This window comes from Zingiber officinale, chromosome 4A, assembly GCF_018446385.1.
Source record: "Zingiber officinale cultivar Zhangliang chromosome 4A, Zo_v1.1, whole genome shotgun sequence".
Taxonomy (NCBI): Eukaryota; Viridiplantae; Streptophyta; class Magnoliopsida; order Zingiberales; family Zingiberaceae; genus Zingiber; species Zingiber officinale.
The window spans coordinates 7885830-7910847 of record NC_055992.1 but is presented as its reverse complement, the minus strand read 5'-3'; the positions used below and the strand labels follow the sequence as shown (position 1 = coordinate 7910847).

The following is a 25018-nucleotide window of genomic DNA, read 5'->3' as shown; positions in this document are numbered from 1 at the left end:
CGGAAGTGCCTTCAATTACCTGATAAGTAAGGAAGGCAGAGCTATCAGCACAACAGTGCACATTAGCACCTGTATCAACTAACCATCCATTGGGTTGATAGATCAAGTTTAGTTCAGGTTTGAAGGCAACAAACCTATCGCTGGTGCCGTCACTAGCAGTCACAACATTTGCTTGTGCCTTCGTGTTGGACATATTGCTCTGGTTTTTCTTCTTGTCCTTTTGCTTAGGGCAAAATTTGGCATAATGTCCAACTTGTCCACATGTCCAGCACGGCTTGATTCCATTTTTCTTTTGAACCTTTGGTTTGGATTTCATCTTGTTCTTCATTTTCTGATTTTTAAATTTTTTTCTTATCATATGAGACTACTACGTTTGCCTTTGGAATAAAATCCATAGGCATTCTTTTATCATCATCTTTATGTTGCTTCCGATGTTCTTCTTCGATATGTAAGGCAATCATCAAATCTTCTAGAGAGATTTTACCTCTCCTATGTTTAAGAGTCATGCCAAAATCTTCCCAACTCGGAGGTAATTTTTCGATGATAGACAAGACCTGAAACTTTTCGGGTAATGGCACTGAAATAAGTGATGAATATTAAGTGATGGAATTCATATTTTATAGCTAATTTAGCACTGAAATAATATTTCATCCCTAATTCATTGTTTTTAAGTCTTAAATAAGATAATTAATTTAATCTTATGACATCTGTTGCCAATCTTAGGCAAAATTACAAACTAACTAAAATTTCAGGAGATGACATCAAATCCAAGACAAAAGGCCGGCAGCATCCAAGCGCCAACTGAATGCTTCTAGATTCGATGACGACATTGTACGTCTGCAACAAGAACAAGAAGCAGCAGCATAGCGTTAGGGTTGCCAATGCAGATTTCACAAGATCCAGATTAACCTGTTTGAAACACTCCAGTATAAATATGTCAGACAAGGTTATTTTGTAACGTGTAAGAAACCACGGGAAAAGAAAGTAACTGGAATTTTAGCAAAGCTGAATGGGTTTGCCACATGTTCTCGCTGTGCCTTACCCTGCTCAAGGCCATGTCATTCCCCTCATGGAGCTCTGCCACTGCTTGGTAGATCACGGCTTCAAGGTCACCTTCATCAATACCGAATTCAACCACAAGCGCGTCCTCACCGCGTTGTCTGCGGGGAGCACCATGAAGCAGATCACTCTGGTCACAGTCCCCGACGGATTAGGGCCGGAGGAAGACCGGAACGATCTCGCGAGGCTCACGGAAGCATTCATGAACGTGATGCCGCGGTGCTTGGAGGAACTAATCGAGAAGAGCAGAGAAACAGAGGATCCGATGACTTGCATGTTGGTGGACTATAGCATGGGATGGGCGCTCGAGGTTGGCCGGAAGAAGAGTCTCCAGTCAGCCGCTTTCTGGCCGGCGGCGGCCCAGATGCTGGCCACTTTGCTGAGCGTTCCGGAGTTGGTTTCGAGAGGCGTCATCGATGGCGATGGTAACTAATGATTCCAAATAGTTTACATCCTACAAAAGTAACGGCGGTTTCTATTTTTACAGGCTCGCCAATCTCAGAACATGAGACGTTCCAGCTCGGCCCCGGCATGCCATTCATCAACGCTTCCCACTTTATATGGAACCTAATTGGAGGTGGCAGAACCAAAGAAATAATCTTTAACTGTATCCTCAACAGCAACAGGGTCATCGACGTCGCGGAGTTCATCATCTGCAACTCCTTCAAAGAGATCGAAGAGCCAACCTTCTGCTACAATCCAAAGATTCTTCCCATCGGGCCGCTGCTTACTGGCCTGCGGCCGAGCCGCGCAGTGGGGTACTTCTGGCCGGAGGACGCGGCCTGTTTGTCGTGGCTCGACGAGCAGCAGCAGGGTTCCGTCGTCTACGTGGCTTTCGGGAGCTTCACCATCTTCGACCGCCTCCAGTTCCAGGAGTTCGCGCTTGGGCTGGAGGCGACTGGCCGACCCTTCTTGTGGGTGGTCCGGCCCGACCTCACCAGCGACTCTGCCGATGCTTATCCGGATGGATTCAAAGAGCGTGTCGGAGACAGAGGGAAGATTGTGGCTTGGGCACCTCAACAGAAGGTGCTGGCTCACCCTTCTGTCGCTTGCTTCGTGTCGCACTGCGGTTGGAACTCCACCATGGAAGGCGTCAGGAACGGGAAGCTCTTCCTCTGTTGGCCATATTTTGCGGACCAATTCCTGAACCAGAGCTACATTTGTGACGATTGGAAGGTGGGTCTGCGCTTGACGCCTGACGAGAGTGGGATCGTTAAGCGGGAACAGATCAAATCCAAGGTAGAAGAGTTGCTTCCAAACGAGGAAATGACAGCAAGAGCATCGACGTTGAAGGAGACCGCTCAAAGGAACATTAAAGAAGGAGGCGCTTCGTTCGAGAATCTGAAAACCTTTATCGATGCTATCAAGGCTCAGCACAGTAATTTGAAGAACAAATTAAGTGTTTGATTTCTTCTCGCATGCCTGATTTGAAGAACAAAATTGAATAAACTCCCAGATTCGATCGATGGTTTCTCATAGATAATGACGACATTGTGGGCGTTGGTGTTGCCGAGGATTTGCCTCAGAAAATCAGGATTCAATTTTTGTCTAGGAAAGCCGGTTCACCATGGAGGATGATTTTACTTTTTGCCATCTGACATTAGGGGTGACTGGGTGTAGCATATTTCAAAACTACCTAATGTTGGTCGTCATCTACACTTGATACAATAATTTAATTAATTTTAAAATATAAATAAAATAAAAAATATATGAATATTAATTTTTTGAAAATATAGATTAAAACTATTTAATAATCAATATATACATTCAAAAGTATAGAGTAAAAACATTATTGAAGTTGTGATATTCAATTCTTCTTAAAATCAAACATCTTGGATGGTCAAGTAATTAGTCAATGAAAGGGAAAAGATTGTAAGATTCTCGAGGAGACACCAACAAGGAAGACTGACGGATTTGAGGCTCACAAAGAAAGTGGTTAGAATGGCACTAGGAGGTATCCTGACGTAGTCATCCGATACTCAAGTCAGTAAAAATCTATGAGAATTAAAAGAAAACATGAAGAAAGGTCAGAGTTCAAGGACTCATGTGTGTATATCTACGTTTGCGAGAGCGAACGACCCTTTAAAGAGCGTAAATGTGCACGTTCTTCGAAATATACGAACTATTCATCACGTGTTCAATGATGCCCGGCATGTGTGCTTATTTTACCCATGTGCCCTGGCATGCACCCTACCGTTCTCCACATTTTATAGAATGGTCCCATGAATGAAACGGTCATATCGTGCTCCGCGAGATGCGCACTATCGTTTCTCCATGGCTTCTAGGAGAAATGATTCCATGAATAAAGCAATCATGTCGATCCCTTATCCGCACCCCCTCCCCCCACCACGCTTTTCAACGGGCCACATAGGGTGTGGACCCAAGCCATGTGTGGATGAGGAGACGATCTCAGCAACTAAGACTTGGTCAGGGAGGAGGTCGCCAACTGGGACCGAGTCAAAGAGGAGGTTGGTGCTTAAGGCTGAGTTGAAGAGGAGGTTGGTGACTGAGACTGAGTTAGAGAGGAGGTCGATGACTGAGGTTGTGTCAGAAAGGATGTCGATTCCCTGAGGCCAAGTCAGAGAGGAGGTCAGCCACTGAGCTGAATCGAAGATGAGGTCGGTGTTTGATGTCGAGTCGAGGATGATATCGAAGGCTGAGGCTGAGTTGTAAATAGTCGACTTGTCCATAGCGAACTCAATTCCTTGGGATAAATGTACTGAGATGGTTCGACTAGACCCGAGTCTCTTCTGGGCCAAGTCTGATACCCTAAGATCATGTCTCACGCGCCTTGACTTTGACTAATAGCTCAACATAACTCTTGACCACATGGGGCTTATGAAAGTTGCAAGCTTCCACTACATCACAAGCCTTCCTAACTAGTCTAGTTAAACGAGGCATTGTTTAATTAACTAGATTACATTGAGTTGGCATCTACCGACTAGGTTTGCTATTCAGAGTGTTGTGCTGAGGTGTTGGTGCTTCACTGGAATAACTAGTTTGGTTCTTGTCGTTGGTCCTTGTCACATTTAATGAATGTAATAGGTGAGATCGCGTATCACCCTCATGATTGGTGCACTTTATCATTACATTAATGACCAACATGTGATATCCATCTCGAGCCACGCACACATCTAGGCACATTGATGGCCAAGGGATGTGCGACAAACATCGACTTGACAATTGGATCTAACGAAGGAGTCATGTTGTTGTCTCTTCCACTCTTGCATCCAACGGTTGCACTTGAATTGTCACGAAGGCCAAGTAGTCGGGTGGTCGTTCATAGTCACTATAATGATCCAACAACCCAATCTGACGATTAAGAAGAGATCATGTTCCCCCTAATCGTTCCATTCAATGGCTCAAAGAGGAGACGTGATAATTCATTAAGCAGTCGCCGAAGTATATTAGGATTTAGGAGACCAACACTGCTAGCATTCGCCTTTTCGAGTACCAAAGTTTGTGTCTCCATCTCCCCCTTTGTCTCATTGTTCCGGTGAATCAATAAGTTTGTAACACTCTTCAACAGTCTGTATTATCTCTTTGCATTTTCTCCTCTCTTCTTTCTTCTTTTTCTTTTTGAACACATGGCTACCAGTGAACCGTCGGTCTCTTAGTATGAGACCTAGTAGTCATGCATGGTATACCAAGGAGGTAGAATCTTCTCTCCGGTTACAGTTTGGCATTCCTTTTGATCACAAGATTAGGGTTCCGGTACAAGAGCATCAGTCACATGAGCCACGCCAAGTTACATAATCCGCTTCCATTACCAATTGACAGGTGGCCTACGATTTCCCATCCCATCCTTTCTCAAAGATCTGGCCACCTATTTCCACGTCTCTCTATCTCACTTCGCCTTGAACTCCTTCAGTCCCATCCCATCCTTTCTCAAAGATCTGGCCACCTATTTCCACGTCTCTCTATCTCACTTCGCCTTGAACTCCTTCAGTCATATATGTGGTGCATTCATTATTCTTCGACTGCACCAAGTTCCACTTGACCTTGTCATCTTTCATTATCTTTTTTATCCCAAGCGAGAGCGAGGGAGTCTGGGGTCATCTACTTTATGTAGGATCGAAAAGAATTTTAGATATCTCCACAATGGTATGATATTGTCCACTTTGGGCCTAAGCCCTCATGATTTTGTTCTTGGGTTCTACCCAAAAGGCCTCATGCCAATGTAGATATCTTTCTCTTTTATAAACCCATGATTTTTCCCATGTATTTTCAATGTGGAACTATGTTTGCAACCTTGCAACACCAACAACCCCCCCCCCCCAAAAAACAAAGGACCACAGGCTTCCTATGTCTGATCCTCAACCCACTAGGTCTTCCTGTCCCTCGGTCCACCCGACCTACTAGGACTTCCTTGCGTAGCCACAACTAGGACTTCCTGCCCGGTGTCTGGTCCTCTTGATCCGAACATAGGAGCCCTTACTTTCTTTGTTCGAGGTCAATATTGTACCCACATGCCTCAATCAGACCATAGCTCTTGTGCACAATCGGTAGTTAAACCTTCTGGCAGTCCGGACTCTGATACCAATTATAGGATCGAAAAGAATTTTAGATATCTCCACAATAGTATGATATTGTCCACTTTGAGTCTAAGCCCTCATGATTTTGCTCTTGGGTTCTACCCAAAAGATCTCATGCCAATGGAGATATCTTTCTCTTTTATAAACCCATGATCTTTTCCATGTGTTTTCAATGTAGGACTATATTTACAATCTTGCAATACCAACACTTTGTAGCTAGGTCAAAGTGTAACTTCCTCAGCGAGTACCCAACCTCGTACAAGGGGTGGAAGAGTTGTTTTGTCTTTGTCAAGACACAACATCTGTGCACCTACCTGACTGCCTAGCGGGCCAATCCGCAGCCTCAACCACCTCTCGAATAGTACAAACTGGAGTGGGCATACTTGGTGGTGACCAAGATCCTAGCGGGACTCAAATTTGACATTAATGAGCTGGTGGAGGATGAAGTCTTACTTTACTGAACTGGGTTGAGCTTGAATGCAATCATTCTAGAGGAATGATTGCGTAAGGTGTTGTTTATGTTAAGTTTTCCCTAACATTGACTAACTTTTCTTCTCCTCACAAATCAAGTCATGTTGAGTGTGTTAGTTAACAAGACCCTAAAGTGGGATCTGACATCACATCGGTTGAAGGCCTTTGGGACTCAAAGGATTCGGTCGAGGGCTCGTCAGACCTGTTAGCCCCCCAATGATCAATGGTAGTCGAGTCTTCGGCTGTCACAGCTGGATCATCCACTGCAGTGGGTGATTCTTCCACAGTGGCTTCCAATTTTGAGCCCTCCACCACTATACCACAGATCCCGACAATTGAAGTGGAGGAGTTAGCAAAGGTGATCGAGACTAGGTCCTTGAGGCTGAGATAGAGGCTATCGAGGTGGCAGCCAAGGTCGAGGTGGAGATCGAACCCTCAAAGTGGAGTTGGGTACTGAAGCAACCTCCTGCTCAGAGCGAGGTCTGCCTGACTCCCAGCCTTAATGAGATGGGGTAGTCGTAACCAAGAAAATAAGTGAACCCTTTCGCGGGGGCTCCCCTAGTGGTGCTCCCTTTAAGGAGTTTTGCCCCTAAGGCCTGAATGAAAAGCCGACATGAGGGCTACATTGTACTAGACTATCTCAAGGACAAGGTCTGGCTCTAGCAGCCCCTTCCTTGCTCTCCCCAGGCTGACTTTGAGGAGAGGGTGGATCGATCAAGGCATTTTGTGGAGAGGCTTCAGTGGCACAAGACTAAAATCCTACCGAACATTGAGCTAGAACACTTGAGCAAGGTCCTCAATGCTTCCATTGCAAAGGTATGACCCTTGTTAGTGTTAATTTCTCTGGCAAGTATTATGACTAACCTTTCATGTTCTCACAACCCTAGAAGGAGCATCACAAACTCCACTATCGATTGCCCATCCATGTCAGGTGGTATCGATAGATGGAAGCACAGATGGCCGAGTTAGAGGATCAGTTGGCTCGACCATATCAAGAGGTGGACGAGGCCCAAGCGACGGTGGCCACTGATAGAGCCATAATAGAGAAGGCCCTAACTGAGGCTGAGGCAGGAAAGACTGAATTGGAGAAACTGCGTTGGGAGACTGATGGGAGAAAATCATAAGTATATGGCTGTCATCAAGTAATAAAAAAATCTATCCTACAGGGATAGTAAAATTAAGTACCAGTCGAAGTTGCAAAGTAAGTTATCTAGACAATCACAAATCGCAAGAGTTGAGAAAGAAAGGAAACGAATCAAGAACATAAGAAGTCATGAGAGAAATATGAATTTGGGGAAACAATTCTAGGATTTCAATTTCGCTATGATAATTGTTGACACCCTAAAGACTATTTACCGTTTTACTACAATGTTTATATGCATATAGGTGGTCTATCCCGAGGTACCAGTATAGATTTTTTGAAATATACCGACATGACTACCCAAATGTGATGCCCAATTTTAAGGTAGTCTTACTAAAACGACCTCTTTCTTAGGGAGGCTCTTGTCATGATGCCCCACGTCCCATGGGGTATGAAGATGCACAATGGCATAATCATGTATGCACAATAAAGTTGGATCATGGATAAACAAATCATGCGATAAAAAAATGAATAAATATATAAAAATAGTGTCAACAATACATTGAACTACTCTCTCGTCCTAGAATTAAGTGTTTTACTCCATAGAGATGGAATTACAATCTAGAGACAAAGAAGAAGACATCTAACGCCGGGCATGATAGCGAGTATCATGTGGGCTAACAAGAAGAGGGGGGATGGGGATTGAGGAGAATGCAAGAAGTGAAACCGTCGAAAATAAAGAAAAATTCATCATTCTCTAAGTTTTACCAAAAGGGGCAACTATATTCAATATGAAGGATGATTTCTCAAACAACTAAACACATGTTTATATAGACTTTGAACCCTATCCAAATAAAGGAAATAAATCTTAATATATAGAATACAATTCCTAACTCATAAAGAATGAAAAGAAATTTTAAAAGGAAAGAAAAATTATAAACAGACTCACAATCCTAAACATGCTCAAAATATTAAAAAAAATGAAAGATAGAAATTATCAAAAATATCTAAAATACTAAAACACCCAAAAAATTACCAAAAGAATAAAATTACTAATAATAATAACACTTCTCCTTTAGGGAGTAACATCATTTGGCATTAAATCGACAAAATCCACTAGCAACTACTGAATTTTGGTAATCCTCGTCGATCCGTCGATGAGCATGACATTGTGGACGCTACTCTTGTCCATCTTCACATCCCTCAAACACTTCTCCTTTAGGGGTTTCCTTCTTATTCTAATGTTTAACCTCCTTCACAACTTCATTTGGCATCCGCACTTTACTTATGTTGCCCACAGTGTTGTCATCTAGAACTTGATTGATCGCATTGTCTCCCTTTAGAATCCTCAGCACATTGGGCATGTTAGGCCTTGACTGTGACTCTAGGTTGAGGCACAATGAGGCACGCATGTCATTTCTCGGAGCTCCTTCCTGAAGAAATGACATTGGTCTCACTCTAAATGTCAATCAAATAAGCAGTCGATTGCTATAGTCTGATCATCATTTGATGCAACCGAGAGGAGCGGCCTCACCCACTTGACCAGGAACTGCTGCCCCTTGGGAAGATTGGTGCCCAAGGCTTTTCGGCCAAGCTCGAGTAGCACCACTCCAAATGCATACATGTCAGATTTGTCAATAATGATCCTGTGCTCTATGAACTCGAGAGCAAGATAGCCAAAAGATTTAGGGAGATTGGTGTTTACTAATAGAGATGCCTCCCTTTATCGTGTTGTGGTCTGAAGTCCCTCAACAATGGTCCAAAGTCATTCATGAGTAGAATATTGTTGGGTCGCGGGTCTTTATAGATGACCAAACCCACCCTAAAATTCTCGTGCAAATATCTAAACCCTCATGCAACTCCCACTCAATCTTCATCCTTACAAGCCAACCCAATGGAGTCTGGACTTCCCCATAGAGATGGTGGTCGAGGGAGCCATTGCAAATGTACTCAAACACCAATTCCCTCCTCTATGTAGAAACCCACTAGCATTACTACATTATGGTGTTGCGCTTGGCTGACCACCTCCAACTCCTTGCAGAACTCCTCATCGGGCGGTTGATCCTTGAGATATTAGACGACCACAATGTGCCTATCCTCCAACACATCTCCGTTGGCGTACTCGTTGGCACCCTTTGCTACTAAGGTCATGTCGACGAAGCCACTGGTGGCAACCTCTAGCTTGCAATAAGATAACCACTACAAGGGCTTATTGAATATGGGGGTTTTGTGGCGGTAGAGTGAACGGGGGGTGGACAAGGAGGCACTGAGCAAGGATACAACCTCCTTAATGTTGGAATTGTAGTGTGTGCAGTTGGTGGGGTTGGAGTTGTCGCGTTCTATGGTGGTGGAACTAGACTGCGACATTAGCAAGGAGACAGTTTCTAAGCATGTGTATTTGATATTGGCTTCTTGATTTTAGCAAGAGGAGATGATATGGAGAAGCTGCTTCGGCTGATGATTGGATTGAGGAATCCAATTGACTCGATGATGCGCAGTTGCAACAATTGAGGATGGAGAACTCCCTTCGCTGGAATTACTAATTGACTCCGACGTGTCCTCGCCATCCAAACCCACATCCTTTATCGACATCAACCTTCCATCATGGAGCTTCTTGAATAGAGGGTTATGCTTGCAAACAAAGAATAAAGACTTCATTTTGGCTGAAGGCATCGTCGTCGTCCTGGCTGTCTGGTGCTAACAGTCGATCTCAATGGCACTTTCTATAGGATAGATGCACTAGAGGGGGTGAATAGCACTGGTGGCTTTTCAATTTTTCGTAAATCAATTTAGAGTAAACACAGTGGAAAGTAAAGTAAAGAAAAGAAAAGAAATTATTAATAGTACTTTTCTTTTACTTGATTCGGAGTCTAACAACTCCTACTCTAAAGCCCGCAATCAACCATCACTTTCATTGGAAAATTCACTAGCAATTCGGTAATTACAAGTACAAAGACAAGTAAAAAGATATAATTGTTTAAGTTCTAGAAACAAAAATTATACTTACAACTTAAGGATTCGAGTTGCGAGATTTCGATCATCAGAGAAGTGATTTGGCATTGCAGAGTCATTTCTGGAGCAATGCGCAAGATAGAAAGTTGTTCGAATTTGTATGTTTAAGGTGTTAGTTGAACCCTCCTTTTATAGCCCCATCTGGACAACTAGACTCCTCCCCGGGTGCCCCCACTGGGCTGACGTGGAGTGCTCTCGTCGAAACTTCATTGAGTAAATTTTATCCATCTCTGAGTTCTCGGACCGGTCCGAGTGCTTGGACTATTGATGTAGATTAGCTAGTTGAAGCATGCCACTACAGCCTGTGGATGAAATTTGCCCAGTCCGGATGCTTGGACTATCTGGGTGCCCTCGGTGATAAAGGTTGGCCACCCACTGCACTCCCTATAAGCAATTGACCGGGGCCCCTAGAGCAACTCCAGGTGCCTGAATGTCCTGGAGCCAGGACAAGCTCTAGGCACCTGGAGCCCTTTTTCCAGGCTTTGATTTTCTTCAACAAAGTTAGTCCAACAAGTAATAATATGTAAAGCAAGGTAATATTTGATAGTCTTTAGATTGTCCTGTTCTGATTCTTAGTTTTGCTGAAACTCTAGGTCAGATTGACGCCTACTATTCCCTCTATGGGAAACACGTCCTTACCTACTCCTTTCAAGAGAGTTTACCTTTTCTCCAAACCAATCCTCTAGATTGTTTGGACTTTTGTTCAACATCTGATACCTCAGAACTTTTCACTGGATGTTTGAACCCTAACCCGTTCAATCATCCGCCTGGTGTTTGCGACCCCAATGACTTTCACCCAGTATTCTCGACCCCAGGTTTTTGCTTGATGTCCTTGACCTGCCAAGACTTTGCCCAGTCCCACGGACCAGGACTTTATTGCTTAGTATCAACTACGATTTTCTACCTTCCTAGTGTCGACTAGGACTTCTTTGCCTATCCTTAGCTAGAACTTTCACCTTGCCTAAGATCACTTAGGACTTTCCTACACACTTAATTAGAGTTGTTAGATCATAACACAGCTTAACTTTGAACCTTTGCCAAATATCAAAATACAAGTTTGACTAGGTAGTGCTTCCAGCATCAACAATCTCCCACTTTTTATTTTATGGTCATCTAGTTTAAAGTTAAGTAAAAACATTCAAAATAATAAAGTAAGATACATAGAACAAAAAATAAGTAAGCATTTAAGTAACATTTTTTAAGGAAAAAGTAAATATAAATATTACTCACTATCCCTTAAATTTTACTCCTCCTCAATTAAAAACTTTATACTTTACTTTTAATACTTTTTCTCCTCCTTTGACATATATCAAAAAATACTAAGTAGAGAGAAAAGTTGTTAACTCATAAAAATAGTACTTAAATTTGAAAAACTAACTTTCAATCTTACTCCAAAAAATTTAGCATTAAGCCCCCGAAAGTATCACTTAACTTTATTTTCAAAAAAAAATACTTAACGTTTATTCTTTTATTTTTAAAAAAATACTTAGCTTTGAAAAGAATTTCTTTCAGCAATACTTAGCTAACTCTGCATGTAAGTTAGAAAAATCTCTTGTTATTTGAACAGAGCAAGGATTTAATATTAATTAAGCAAATATAACATTTAAGAAGAACAACTTAAAAGGAAATAAGTAAGAAAGCTAAAGTGTTTTACTTTGTTACAACTTAGTTGATTATTAATCTAAGGTAGATAAAAGGTCACTAAAATTCTCCTTCGTTGAAGGCGGAGAAGCCTCTTACACTCTTTGATAGCTTAAAATAATATTAGGAATTGAATACCAGAGTTGTGTTCGAACTAAGTGAACCAGGAATCTATTTATAGTGCTCTGGTCAAGTTTATCCATTGCTGACGTAGTGAACTCCGGGTGCCTGGATGGTGATCTGGGCACCTCCAGCAAGGCAAATTCTATCTCAACACAATGGCATCGCAACGACTTGAAGATAGAATTTTTTCATGTTCGGACACCTGGACTGTTGCTGGCGTGGATCCGAAGAGTAATCTACTATGACGAGCTGCATGTTTGGCACCCTAGTGGTCCAGGCGCTGAGACCAGTCAACCAAGTGCTGACTCATTCGGTGCATTCTTCGATCGCTGGCTTCTTCTTCGTTCACTTGGGTGATTCTTCAGCCTTCCAGAGTTGAACTCACTAGAACCCAACTTCGGCCTTCTTCTTGAACAGTCTTCTGTTCTGGCTTCTCGTCCCTCGAAAGCACCGCACACGTCCTTCTTGCTCCACCAGTGTGCTCTTCCACATCTTCTCGTACCTCAGATGTACCGAGCCTGTTGACTCGATTTCATGTCGTCCTTTCGTTCGTCGTGTCTTTTGCTCGGCTTCTTATGTTCCTAAGTCCCTATACACTCAAACGCAAGTCATCAAATACGCATGACCTAACTTAACTTGGTTGACCACATCAAAATCAACTCGGGCTACTTACAATCTCTCTCTTTTTGATGTGCATCAATACAAGTTAAAGCTAGAATAAAATAAACATAAAATTTATTTGAAAAAAAATTAACAATTTAAAACACCCCCCTCCTTTCATTTCTCCTTCTTTTATCATATAAAAAAATAGGGATTAATTTCTGAAAAAAATCTAAAAAAAATTCTAAGGGTGATAAAACAATGCCCAAAGAAAATTTTCCAAGATTTTATTTATGAATATTCGAATTTCTAAGAATTAAAGGCCAGATTTATCAAAATAATTTAAAAATTATTTTAAAATTATAAAAATTATTTTGATGGTCAAACTAAAACAGAAAGATCATAATTAAAATTTTGACAATAAATAACTATTTAGTTTGACCAGTATTAGTTATTTAATTAGAAAGACTCATTTTTAAAGTTAAATGTATAAAAAATAAAATCTAATACCTAAATATTATGATAATTTTTCATAATATAGAGAATTTAATGTTCATCCATAGAAAAGTTAAATTTGTCAAAAATACATTCTAGATAATTTATAATTATAAAAGGATTATTTTTGTCCAAAAAATTTACAATAATTCATATAACAACCAAACAATTTAAAAATTTTGTATGCTAACAAATAAAATTTTTGTTTTTTCACAGATAATAATTTGAATAGAAAATCTAACCAAAAGTTGATGAAATAATTAATTTTATAAAAAAAATAAATTGAGCAAATTAATTTTCTACCATGAATATGAAATTAATTTATTAAGTTAAGCATGACTTTAGTATCCAAAATAAATTATTTTCATTGTATTAACTAAATATTTTCTAGAAATTAATTTTCTATCTACTTTTATAATTTGACTTTATGGTTTTATAAATACCAATTAAACCTTCGATAATATTTAAAATTTCTTTCTAGAGCATGTAAGAAATTTGAACATGTAAGGTTACTTTTGATTTTAATTTTTCTATCTCCTTTTTTAATTGCTCATTTTCAATTTTAATTTTATTAAATTGGTTTAACAAGCATGCATAATCTTTTTTGATTTGATATATCTAGTCTTATTTTTGCAAAGAGGTTTAAAACACTTATCATATCTAATCTAAAGCTAGAGTTGGAATCTCCCCCTTCAGTGTTGTTGTCTTTTGATAAATCTCCTCCTTCATCCATACTCATCTCAGATAAGCTTTCTTTGTTGTCTTTAGGTAGGTATTCAACTATTAGTACTGCTTTAGCAATCTCTTTGATCTTGGTGTCTTCTGAAGATGAGTCGATATCCATCGAAGAGTTAGATTCAACTTCTTTTGATTCTTTGTGGAGTTCTAGAGGCATATCCCAGAGAGCTTTGGCGGATGTGTATGTGCCGATTCTGTCATGTGCTTTGATCGGTAATACACTTATAAGATGAAATTCAGCCTTATCGTTTGCCATAAACTTGTCACGATGCTTTTTGGTCCAGAGGTGTTATTCGAGTTTTTCTTCGTTCTTGTTCTTTGATGTTTCAAAACCATATTTCATTATTAATAAAATATTAAAATATGTCTTAAAGAATACCTCCATTCGTCACTTCTAGAACATGAACTCCCCCTCAAACAATGGTGGATAGATGCTAGATTCGGCCATCGTCTCGTTGCTTCAGTTGGTGGTTAGCCCTTCTGAGGTGATTGGGCTCTGATACCAACTGTTGGTACTGTGAGGCCGGTTAGAGGGGGCATGAACAACTCTGCAAGTAAGTTAGAAAAATCTCTTGCTATTTGAACAGCACAAGAATTCAATATTAATTAAGCAAATATAACATTTAAGAAGAACAACTTAAAAGGAAATAAGTAAGAATGCTACAGTATTTTATTTGGTTACAACTTAGGTAGTTGTTAATTTAAGGTAGATAAAAGCTCACTAAAATTTTCCTTCATTGAAGGCGAAATATCCTCTTACACTCTTTGATATTTTAAAGGTTATAATTCTATCCCCTTTTCTAACTACTCTTACAATTTCATCTTTTAACGAATTATCTACAATAATACTCACTCCATTTCTTACTTTACTTTTTCCAGTGTATCATAACTTAAAACCTGATTTCTCTATCATCTTTATCTTTTCGCCTACCTATTTTGTCTCTTGTACACACAAAATACTAATTCTTCTCCTAATCATCGTATTTACTACCTCCATTGATTTACCAATGAGAGTTCCTATGTTCCATATTCTAAATCTTAGATTATTAGTTTTCCTATCATATTTTTTCTTATCCAACCTATGGTGTGAGAACTCTTACATATTTAACACTACACTTAAGTTCTTATGGAGATGTAGTGACGACAAATTCCATCTCTAACGTTGTATTTTTTTAGTGTAAATGGGGCGCACAAATATTGGAGTTTTGGGCTACCCACCTCAGGCGCTTTCCGATTTAGCTGATGGCCAATTGAAAATTTTCGTAGGCCTTGATCAATCATCCCAAGACTAGTCCATGAGATAAACTATGTTTATTTTTTTTTACTTCGATTCAATATTTGACACACTATAACTCAAATTACTTATATAATTAACATATTTGCCATGCTTTAATCAAATTTCGTACTTTTATACGAACTTAATTTTCATATTGTCATATTTGTCATGCTATAACTCAAATAACTTTTATAATTACAATAATCGTATATTATATTTGTCATAGTTCTTTCTATAAATTCTATTATGCTGCACTGGTAAAATTAAGTAGTTATATTCTTTTTTGTTTTTTCTCTTTTCTTCTTCCTCTCTTGTGGCAAAGAGACGAAGAAGAAAAGAGGATAAATCTGAATGGGCTTGCCACACGTTCTCGCTCTGCCATTCCCTGCTCAAGGCCATGTCATTCCCTTCATGGAGCTCTGCCACTGCTTAGTAGATCACGGCTTCAAGGCCACCTTCGTCAATACCGAATTCAACCACAAGCGTCTGCTAACCGCGTTGTCCGCGGAGAGCACCGTGGAACAGATCGCTCTGGTAACGGTCCCCGATGGATTAGGGCCGGAAGAAGACCGTAACGATCTCGCGAGGCTCGCGGAAGCATTCATGAAGGTAATGCCGCGGTGCTTGGAGGAACTAATCGAGAAGAGCAACGAAACAGAGGATCCGATGACTTGCATGTTGGTGGATGCGAACATGGGATGGGCGCTGGAGGTTGGTTGTAAGAAGGGTCTCCGGCCAGCCTCTTTCTGGCCGGCGGCAGCCCAGGTACTTGCGACTTTGCTGAGCATTCCGGAGTTGATTTCGAGAGGCGTCATCGATGCTGATGGTAATTGATTTTGTTTTTGTTTTTGTTTTTGTTTTTGTTTTTGTTTTGGTCTGATGATTGTGATTAATTAATGAGACGCCAAAGTTTTCATGATGCAAAAGTAACATGCGGTTTCTGTTTTTACAGGCACACAGATCTCAGAACACGAGACGTTCCAGCTCGGTCCCGGCATGCCATTCATCAATTCGTCCCACTTGGTATGGAACCTAATTGGAGATGGCAGAACCAGAAAGCTAATCTTCAACTACGTCAACAACAACAGGGTCATCGACGTCGCGGAGTTCATCCTCTGCAACTCCTTCAAAGAGCTCGAAGAGCCAACCTTCCGCTACAATCCAAAGATTCTTCCCATCGGGCCGTTGCTCACCGGCCTCCGGCCGAGCCGCGCCGTGGGACACTTCTGGCCGGAGGACGCGGCCTGCTTGTCGTGGCTGGACGAGCAGCAGCCGGGTTCCGTCGTCTACGTGGCCTTCGGGAGCTTCACCATCTTCGACCGCCTCCAGTTCCAGGAGTTCGCGCTTGGGCTGGAGGCGACTGGCCGACCCTTCTTGTGGGTGGTCCGGCCCGACCTCACCAGCGACTCTGCCGATGCTTATCCGGATGGATTCAAAGAGCGTGTCGGAGACAGAGGGAAGATTGTGGCTTGGGCACCTCAACAGAAGGTGCTGGCTCACCCTTCTGTCGCTTGCTTCGTGTCTCACTGCGGTTGGAACTCGACCATGGAAGGCGTCAGGAACGGGAAGCTCTTCCTCTGTTGGCCATATTTTGGAGACCAATTCCTGAACCAGAACTACATTTGTGACGATTGGAAGGTGGGTCTGCGCATGACGCCTGACGAGAGTGGGATCGTTAAGCGGGAACAGGTGAAATCCAAGGTAGAAGAGTTGCTTTCGAACGAGGAGATGAGAACAAGGGCATCGATGTTGAAGGAGAACGCCCGGCAGAACACTAACGAAGGAGGCGCTTCGCTGGAGAATCTTAAGACCTTTATGGATGCTTTCAAGGCATAGTGGTTCGAAGACTAATTTGATGTTTTCTTATGGTAACACAGGTTGCATAGAATAAAACCGTCAATGTGGAACCAGAATAAAAACAGGAGGAAAGGCTTACATGTTTGGATATATTTTAGAGGTCTATGTTTGAAAAAGAATAATGGTAGAATAAATAAAATAATTATGAAAAAAATATATATATTCTATAGTGGAAGAGAAAAATAAAAAATCAATTTATTTTCATTCATTGAAAAAGATATATATTTATAGTCTTATTGGATAAACACTAATCTCAAATACATTGAATCTAGATCATATTCTATCTCTACAAAATTTTTATTCTTATCCAAATTACCATCTCATCAAATTCTATCTCTATCCATAATATTTTATTTTTATCCACGGCCACCGCATTTATAATATCTCTATCCACTAACTCCTTATTAATTTATTATTATTTTTATCTAAAATCAAATTTAATTTCAACACTCCCTCTTAAACTTATTTTACAACTCCAATCAAATTTCACATCTTGATGAAGTCTTCAAATTTGAGTGGCTTGGTAAAAATATCAATAACTTGATCTTGAGACTTTGTGTATTCCACTTGTACATCTTTTCTTATAATGCTATTTCTAATATAATGATAGCATATGATACGGGTTATAAGGTATGGATCCCCTACAATAAGGTGAAAAGAGATATAAGGAGAAGAAAGAAGAAGTAGAGAGGCTCGGGTGAGATAGATATGCTTGGTAAGCAAATCCTAGATGAGAATGTAGGACCGGCCAGGCTAAAACTGATTAAGGGTACGACTCATGTAGATATGCTCGGTAGGAAAAGCTCAGCCGAGCATGGAGTACCGGACGAACCGAAATAGGAGAAATATTAGCACGCGCACGTACGCCCGGCAGGCGAGCCTCGATCAAGAATGCAATCCTGACCAAGAATATAATCTCGATCGAGAATGCAAGCCCGACTGAACTAAAACAGACAAAGGACTAGCGCGTTCAGATACGCTCGGCAGTCTAGGTTTGACCGAGCATAAAGTACTGGTTAAACTAAAGCAACAGAATGCCAATGAACCTAGGAACGCTCAGTAGACAAAGCTCAGTCGAGCATAAACACAATATAAATATAACACACTCGGTGGAAGAAGCCCGATCGATCATGAATATAACTCGCTCGATAATATAATATCGAGCATGAACATAAGCATCACAACTCCAAATCTTCATGAAAGATATCTTGGGACTCTTCCCGTCCATATTGTATATGGTTTCTTTATGATAGCCTTAAATTGATGATGATGGAACGTGGTTAAGTGTGAAAGCGACCGTCTCTAGAGCATGTCCGCAGAAGGAAATAGGAAGATCTATTTGACTCATCATCGATTGTATCATATCTAATAAAGTATGATTTTTTTTCTTTCTGATACATCATTCCATTGTGATGTTCAGGTGGAGTGAATTGAGATATGATTCCACACTCAATGAGATGGTTATGAAACTCTTGGCTAAGGTATTCCCCACTTCGATATGTTCGAAGCATCTTAATACTCTTACCAAGTTGGTTTTATATTCCATTCTTGAATGCTTTGAACTTTTCAAAGGATTCTGACTTATATCTCATCAGATACACATAGTCGTACTTACTGAAATCATCAGTGAAAGTAATGAAGTAATGATAGCCTAATCTAGTTGCTATTCTAAAAGGGTTGCATACATCAGTATGTATGAGTCCTAACAAGTCATTAGCTCTTTCACTATGTCCACTAAATGGAGTCTTTGTTATCTTGCCTTGAAGATAAGATTCACATACCTCATATGATTCAAAATCAAATGAGTCCAAAAATTCATCCTTATGAAGTTGGGATATGTGACTCTCATTTATATAACCTAAGCGACAATACCATAGATATGTTTGGTTCAAATCATTATATTTGAACTGTTTGATATTTATGTTATAGATTGGGTTGTCAAAATCTAGAACATAGAGTATACTCAAAAGATGTGTACTATAATAGAATATTTTATTGAAATAAATAGAACAACATTTGTCCTTTATTACAAATGAAAAACCTTTCTTGTCCAAACAAGAAACAAAAATAATGTTCTTAGTTAAGGCAGGCACATAACAACACTCTTCATGTTCTTACAGCTACAGCAACAACTCTTGCGCCATTGTCTACTCGTAGGTCCACTTCGCCCTTTGTCAATGATCTACTATTTCACAGCCTCTACATATTAGTACAAATGTGAGATGCACATTTAGTATTTAATACTCATAAAGAAGAAATAGATAGATTGACTTCTATAACATATATACCTGAGACAGAAGTCTCACTTCTCTTCCTTTTCAGTTCCTCTAGGTACTGTTTGCAATTCCTCTTCCAGTGTCCGGTCACACCACAGTGGAAGCAGGTTCCTTCCTTAGCAACCCCACCTTTGAGTTTCAATGCATAAGTCTTGTCCTTGCCTTTGATTTGGGTCTTACCCATACCTTTGGACTTCCATTTGCCTTTGCCCTTTTGCACCATCAAAATGGTACTTGGCTTTGCCTTCTTAAGGTTGAGTTCAGCAGTTCTCAACATGCTCAACATCTTAGGCAATGGTTTGTCAATTTCATTCATATTATAATTCATGACAAATTGATTGTAGCTCTCGGGCAATAACTGCAGAATAAGGTCAGTGGCCAATTCTTGCCCTAGTGAAAATCCAACCTTTGTAGATTCTCTATATACCCGATCATTTTGAGCACATAAGGCTCTATGAGACTTCCTTCTTGCATTCTGCATTGAAATAGAACCTTAGAGATCTCAAATCTCTCATATCTTATTTGTCCTTGATATAGTTGTTGCGACTGATTATGTAGCTAGAGGGGGTGAATAGCTCGATGCGCTCTTGTGCTCGTCGTTGCCTGTTTCTTGCAATGATGTGCAGCGAAAAATACAATAACACAAATACAACAACGCTAACTCGAGGATTTACTTGGTATCCACCTCACAAGAGGTGACTAGTCCAAGGATCCACACACTCACGCACCCTCCACTAATAAAATACTCCTTTATGGTAACTGCAAAAGGCGGAGAAGCCCTACAAGTTCACACTACAAGAAGAAAGGGAAAGAGAACAAAATACAAGTTAAAATCTTACAAGTTAGCACAAGAAAACTCTAACCTTAGATTTCTTCTTCTTGCTGTAGATCCGCCTCTTGACTTGGAAATGTCTCCAAGAACCCTCAAGATCTGGCGGTGAGAACTTTGTGGAGTTGCTGTGAAGATCGCTAAAGAGAAGAATCGAAGCTGTGGAAGTTCTACCGAAGGAATCGAACGCCTGCAGCTAAATATAATGCCAAAGGTCGGATCCCGATCGATTGGATTGCTCCCAATCGATCGGGGAGGCTATGGATCGATCCAGAGCGCCTCTGTGCTCTCGGGAAACGCCTGGATCGATCGGCTGATCGATCCAGCCTTTATCACGCAGAATCGCGACCCCCAATCGATCCACTGAACGATTGGAGGCTCTCAATCGATCCACTGATCGATTGGGAGGCTTTCTGTTCGCGCGACACTTCTTCCCAATCGATCTACCGATCGATTGGGAGAAGGCTTGTCGCGGGGACTCTCCCAATCGATCGACTGATCGATTGGGCATGAGCCAATCAATCGGTTGATGGATCCAGCCCATGTAAGACTTGCCAAATCAAGTCCAAACGTCCCTCAAACCAACATTCGGTCAACCATGACCTGTTGGTACATCATGCCTAGCATCTGGTCACCCTTAACCTACTAGGACTCCCTTACCAAGCGTCCGGTCAATCCCTTTGATCCAGTTGGACTTCCACGAGATGTCTGGTCAACCTTGACCCATCTGGATTTCCTCGTGCCAAGTATCCGGTCAATCCCTTTGACCTACTTGGACTTCCCAACACCAGATGTCCGATCATCCTTGATCCATCTGGATTTCCTTATGCCAAGTATCCGATCAATCCCTTTGACCTACTTGGACTTCCCAACACCAGATGTCCGATCATCCTTGATCTATTTGGATTTCCTCGCCTGACTTCACTCACCAAGACTTCCCGTCTGCCTAGCTTCACTCACTAGGTCTTTCACCTGGCTTCACTCACCAGGATTTCTCTTCTGCCTAGCTTCACTCACTAGGTCTTTCACCTGGCTTCACTCACCAGGATTTCCTTCTGCCTAGTTTCATTCACTAGGTCTTTTACCTGACTTCACTTACCATGATTTCCAATCTGCCTAGCTTCACTCATCAGGACTTTCCAGTCACTCTTGACCTACTTGACTCTTCTTCACAATCTCCCCACATGAATAATTGCACCTGCAATCTCCATGTATTGACTACATGTATTGTCAAACATCGAAACCACAACATCAAGACTCGAGCTTGACTCAATTCAAGCTCAGTCAACATGATCAACCTTGACCTGGGGAAATATTGCACCAACAATCTCTCCCTTTTTGTTGTTTGACAATACCTTCTTTAAGTTAGGCTAATCCCATAACCTCAACCTTCTTCATGCCCCTAGGTAATGAAGATGTAAGTTAAACCCTACATTCTCCCCCTAAGAGGGCAAACTCCCTCTTAGATAATGAAGGTCTAACTTAAACCCTTCATTCTCCCCCTATTGGCACACATCAAATTCATTCCCAATCTTTGGGCACAAAAAAAAAAAACTCTCCTCCTAAAAAGTTACCCTTCGTTGTTTACAACTTCACTCGTTGCTCACAACACAATTCAAATAAAGGTCTCATACCCTTTATTTTCATCAAATGCTCATCCTTGAGCATATACTACTGAACAATGAAGATATCCACTCTCCATTGTATTCCCATGCTCAATCTTGAGCATTTTCACTAAAGAAGGTAAAACCACCTTCCAAGGTGTATGAAAATAATTTTTCATGTCCTTAAAAAGTAACTCCCCCTAAAGACATGCACAAAACTTCTGTCACTGCACCAACAATGACTTGGAATCCCTAAACCTTTAGGAAACCCCAAAATTAGAAGTTTTGAGGTTCATAAATTCAATAATAAAACCAAACCTCAACCTAAACTTCGACTTAGTCTCCCTTAACCAATTCATCCTTGTTTTCATCATGAAAACTCACCCTAAATGTATACAAATATGTTTTGAGGGGTTAGGAATGGTTACCTAGACTAAAGATAGTCTAAAATGCCAAAATCAGGCTTTACCAGCCAAAATCAGCATTCCCAATCGATTGGAGTTGGGTCTCAATCGATTGAACCTGCTTGAATCGATCCACTGATCAATTCAGGAGGGATGGATCGATCGGTGGATCGATCCAAGAAGCTTCTGTTCGCAAGAAGCTTGCTCTCAATCGATCGCCCGATCGATTGAGACCCTTCAATTGATCGGGTGATCGATTGAAGCTCTGAAAAAGCTGAAATTCCATTTCAGTAAATTTCAGAAACCCCTAGAAAAATCTACAAAATTTCAAAAATCATAAAAATCGTTGTAGACATTATTTAGGGCATATAGTATCATGAAAAAATAGTTTCCTAAGAAAATACTTTATATTTTCCAAGATTGACACAAACTAGAAAACTTGTAAAAACTTTAGTGTTTTCTTCTAATTTGTGTCTAACTTTTCAATGATGATTACTATCAAAAGATAGCCTTCACCAAGGTTTTCCAAAAATATTTTAAAATGATTTTCAAAACAAATTTCCAACCATGTTCTTTGGGCTCAATGCACATGACTTGTACATTAGCTTTTCCAATGATTGGAAAACACATAACTATGTGTTTTGACGAACTTAAAACTCACAAAAATGTACTAAATCAACATCTTGAGTTTTGCTCATCATCCTAACATCTCACTTATATTTAATGTATACTAAACCACATACAAGTCACCTTATAATTCATAGTGAGATGTAAAGTTTGATTTTGCCCTAATCTAAGGATCATGCATATCTACCTAGGCATTTTTGAGGTTATGAACATCCACCAAGGATGTTATTTGTTAATAAATGTCATTTGTCCTTAAATTGCAAGGAATTAAAATAATGCATGATATGTTATGGCATACATCAAAAATAAATAATTTTCAAAAGAAAATATCCTATAACTACATTATGTATGTATGACATAACATGGTATTTTTATGGTTTTCATAATAAAATATGAATGCAAAAATAAACATGATGTCATGACATATGATGGGCAAATAAAGCATGGTGAATTAGCATAAAAGAAATACCTAGATTATCTATCTAAGTATCCTTAATCCTTAGCTAAATTAACATTTAACCCTAGATTGCCCACTATTTCCCAAGAAAATGCCAAAACTCAATTTTGACATTTCTTTTGATTTTCCTAATTTTGTGCCAATTTAAATTAAGCATATTCCTCAAATTTTAACACAAATAACTCTTTTAAAGAGTAACAAATTAAAATAAGGCTTAGACTTGCCTTTAACTTCCCAATAAAATGCCAACATCCCAACTTGACATTGTTTTAGACTTGATTTCTTGTGTCAATTAAGATTATATCCAAAAGCTCAAATTTTTGGCACATCTTACTCTTTCCAAGAGTAAGCCATTAATCCTTATCATTTTCAAAGGTTAACAATAACCTTGAAAATGCTCTTAGAGTGCCAACTTTATCATGATTGGGTTAACTACCCTTTCAATTAAAGTTGGCACTCTCTAGCCCATCTATGGGATAAAGAAAATGCTCCTAGGAACCCAAAATATATTGGTGCTTCTTGGATGCTCTAGGTATTCACTAGGGATAACTTTCCTAGATACCTTCCTAGTGACCTTATTAGGCTTCTTAGAAGCCTTGGTCATACTTTCTAGGTCAACCTTAGGGATTTCTTCCCTTGTGACCTTTTTAGTGACTTTGTTAGACTTCTTAGACGTCTTAGTCACCTTAGTTGCAAAAATACTCCTAGGGATAGCTTCCCTTGTACTTTTGACTTGACCATTTGACCTACACTCGGTTCCATAACTATATGGAACCCTATGGTAAGAAATTACATCCTTCTTAGCCTTTGGTTTGTATCCCAAACCGCTATGGCCATTGGATGACTTTTGTTGTCCTAAACCTAGGTTATGCTCATTTTGCCCTTTAAGGATATTTTCCATCCTTTTTAGGGTCTTTTCTAATTTATCAAGTCTTGACCTTAAGACTTGATTTTCCACCATTAAGTCCTTAGTTTTTGGTTTTTCATTAACACCATAAGCATTTTTGTTTCTAGACACATAACTAAAATTCTTAGTTTCCTTGTCTAGATTTTTATCTACCTTCCTAAACCTAGGTGTGATAGTTTTAGCATGTAGAGCCACATGTTTTTCTTTAAAGCTCTCATGCTTTCTATCCTTATGGTAAATAGCATTAAAATGATAAAAATTAGAACTAGCATGCTTTTTACCATTATTCAAGGGAGTAGGCTCAATAAATGATACATTTCTTTTTACCTTGGAGGCTCCCCCTTGAGTTGTGCTTCTTCCATGAGCCTTGACCGCTTTCCTCCCCTTGGGACATTGGCTCCTATAATGTCCCTTTTGATTGCAAGAGAAGCACACAATGTGCTTCTTGCTCTTCTTTGTTGTGGGGGCGGTCTCCTTGGGCTTCTCCTTGCCCTTTAGTACAACTTGGCCCTTCTTCTTGGCCAACTTGGGGCACTTGCTCTTATAATGCCCATGTTTCCTACACTCAAAACATATGATATGATTTTTATTTTTATTTGAAACATTTATACCTTCATGTGTAGGGATGGCATCTTATCCTTTTGATCCGGAGGTAGAGGCTTCCTCTTGATCTGATAATGATGCTCCTCCAATAGATTCGACTCGACTTGTGGAGGTGGAAGCTTCTTCATCCTTTTCTTCTCTTGACCCGGATGTGGAAGCTTCTCCTTCTCCTTGATCCGATGTCACCGAAATTTGCTCCCCCTCAATCCTAGAGGTGGAGGCTTCTTCATCTTCATCTTGTATGTGAAACAAAGAGTATGCTCCCTCTTTCCCTTTTTCATTTAATTCCTTTGAAGATGAAGCTTGTTGGACTTCTTCTTCGGAAGTTGAGCATCTCTCAACTTCGTAGTCCTCTTCCTCTTGGTCTTGATCCAATGAGTCACCCTCTTTGAATTCTTCTTGGTTTGATATAGTGGAGGGGAT

The 25018-nt window shown here is 40.3% G+C and overlaps 2 protein-coding genes across 2 annotated transcripts; both read left to right on the top strand.

Annotated features, from left to right (window-relative positions):
• Window positions 1-980: 980 nt before the first annotated feature.
• On the top strand, window positions 981-2569 carry LOC121973105 (UDP-glycosyltransferase 83A1-like). Its single transcript, XM_042524687.1, has 2 exons — window positions 981-1484; window positions 1547-2569. The coding sequence occupies exons 1-2, from the start codon at window positions 1010-1012 to the stop codon at window positions 2464-2466; spliced, it is 1395 nt and encodes a 464-aa protein (XP_042380621.1). The 5' UTR covers window positions 981-1009; the 3' UTR covers window positions 2467-2569.
• A 12813-nt stretch (window positions 2570-15382) lies between these two features.
• LOC121972214 (UDP-glycosyltransferase 83A1-like) lies at window positions 15383-16867 on the top strand. Its single transcript, XM_042523910.1, has 2 exons — window positions 15383-15857; window positions 15984-16867. The coding sequence occupies exons 1-2, from the start codon at window positions 15383-15385 to the stop codon at window positions 16865-16867; spliced, it is 1359 nt and encodes a 452-aa protein (XP_042379844.1).
• Window positions 16868-25018: the final 8151 nt, after the last annotated feature.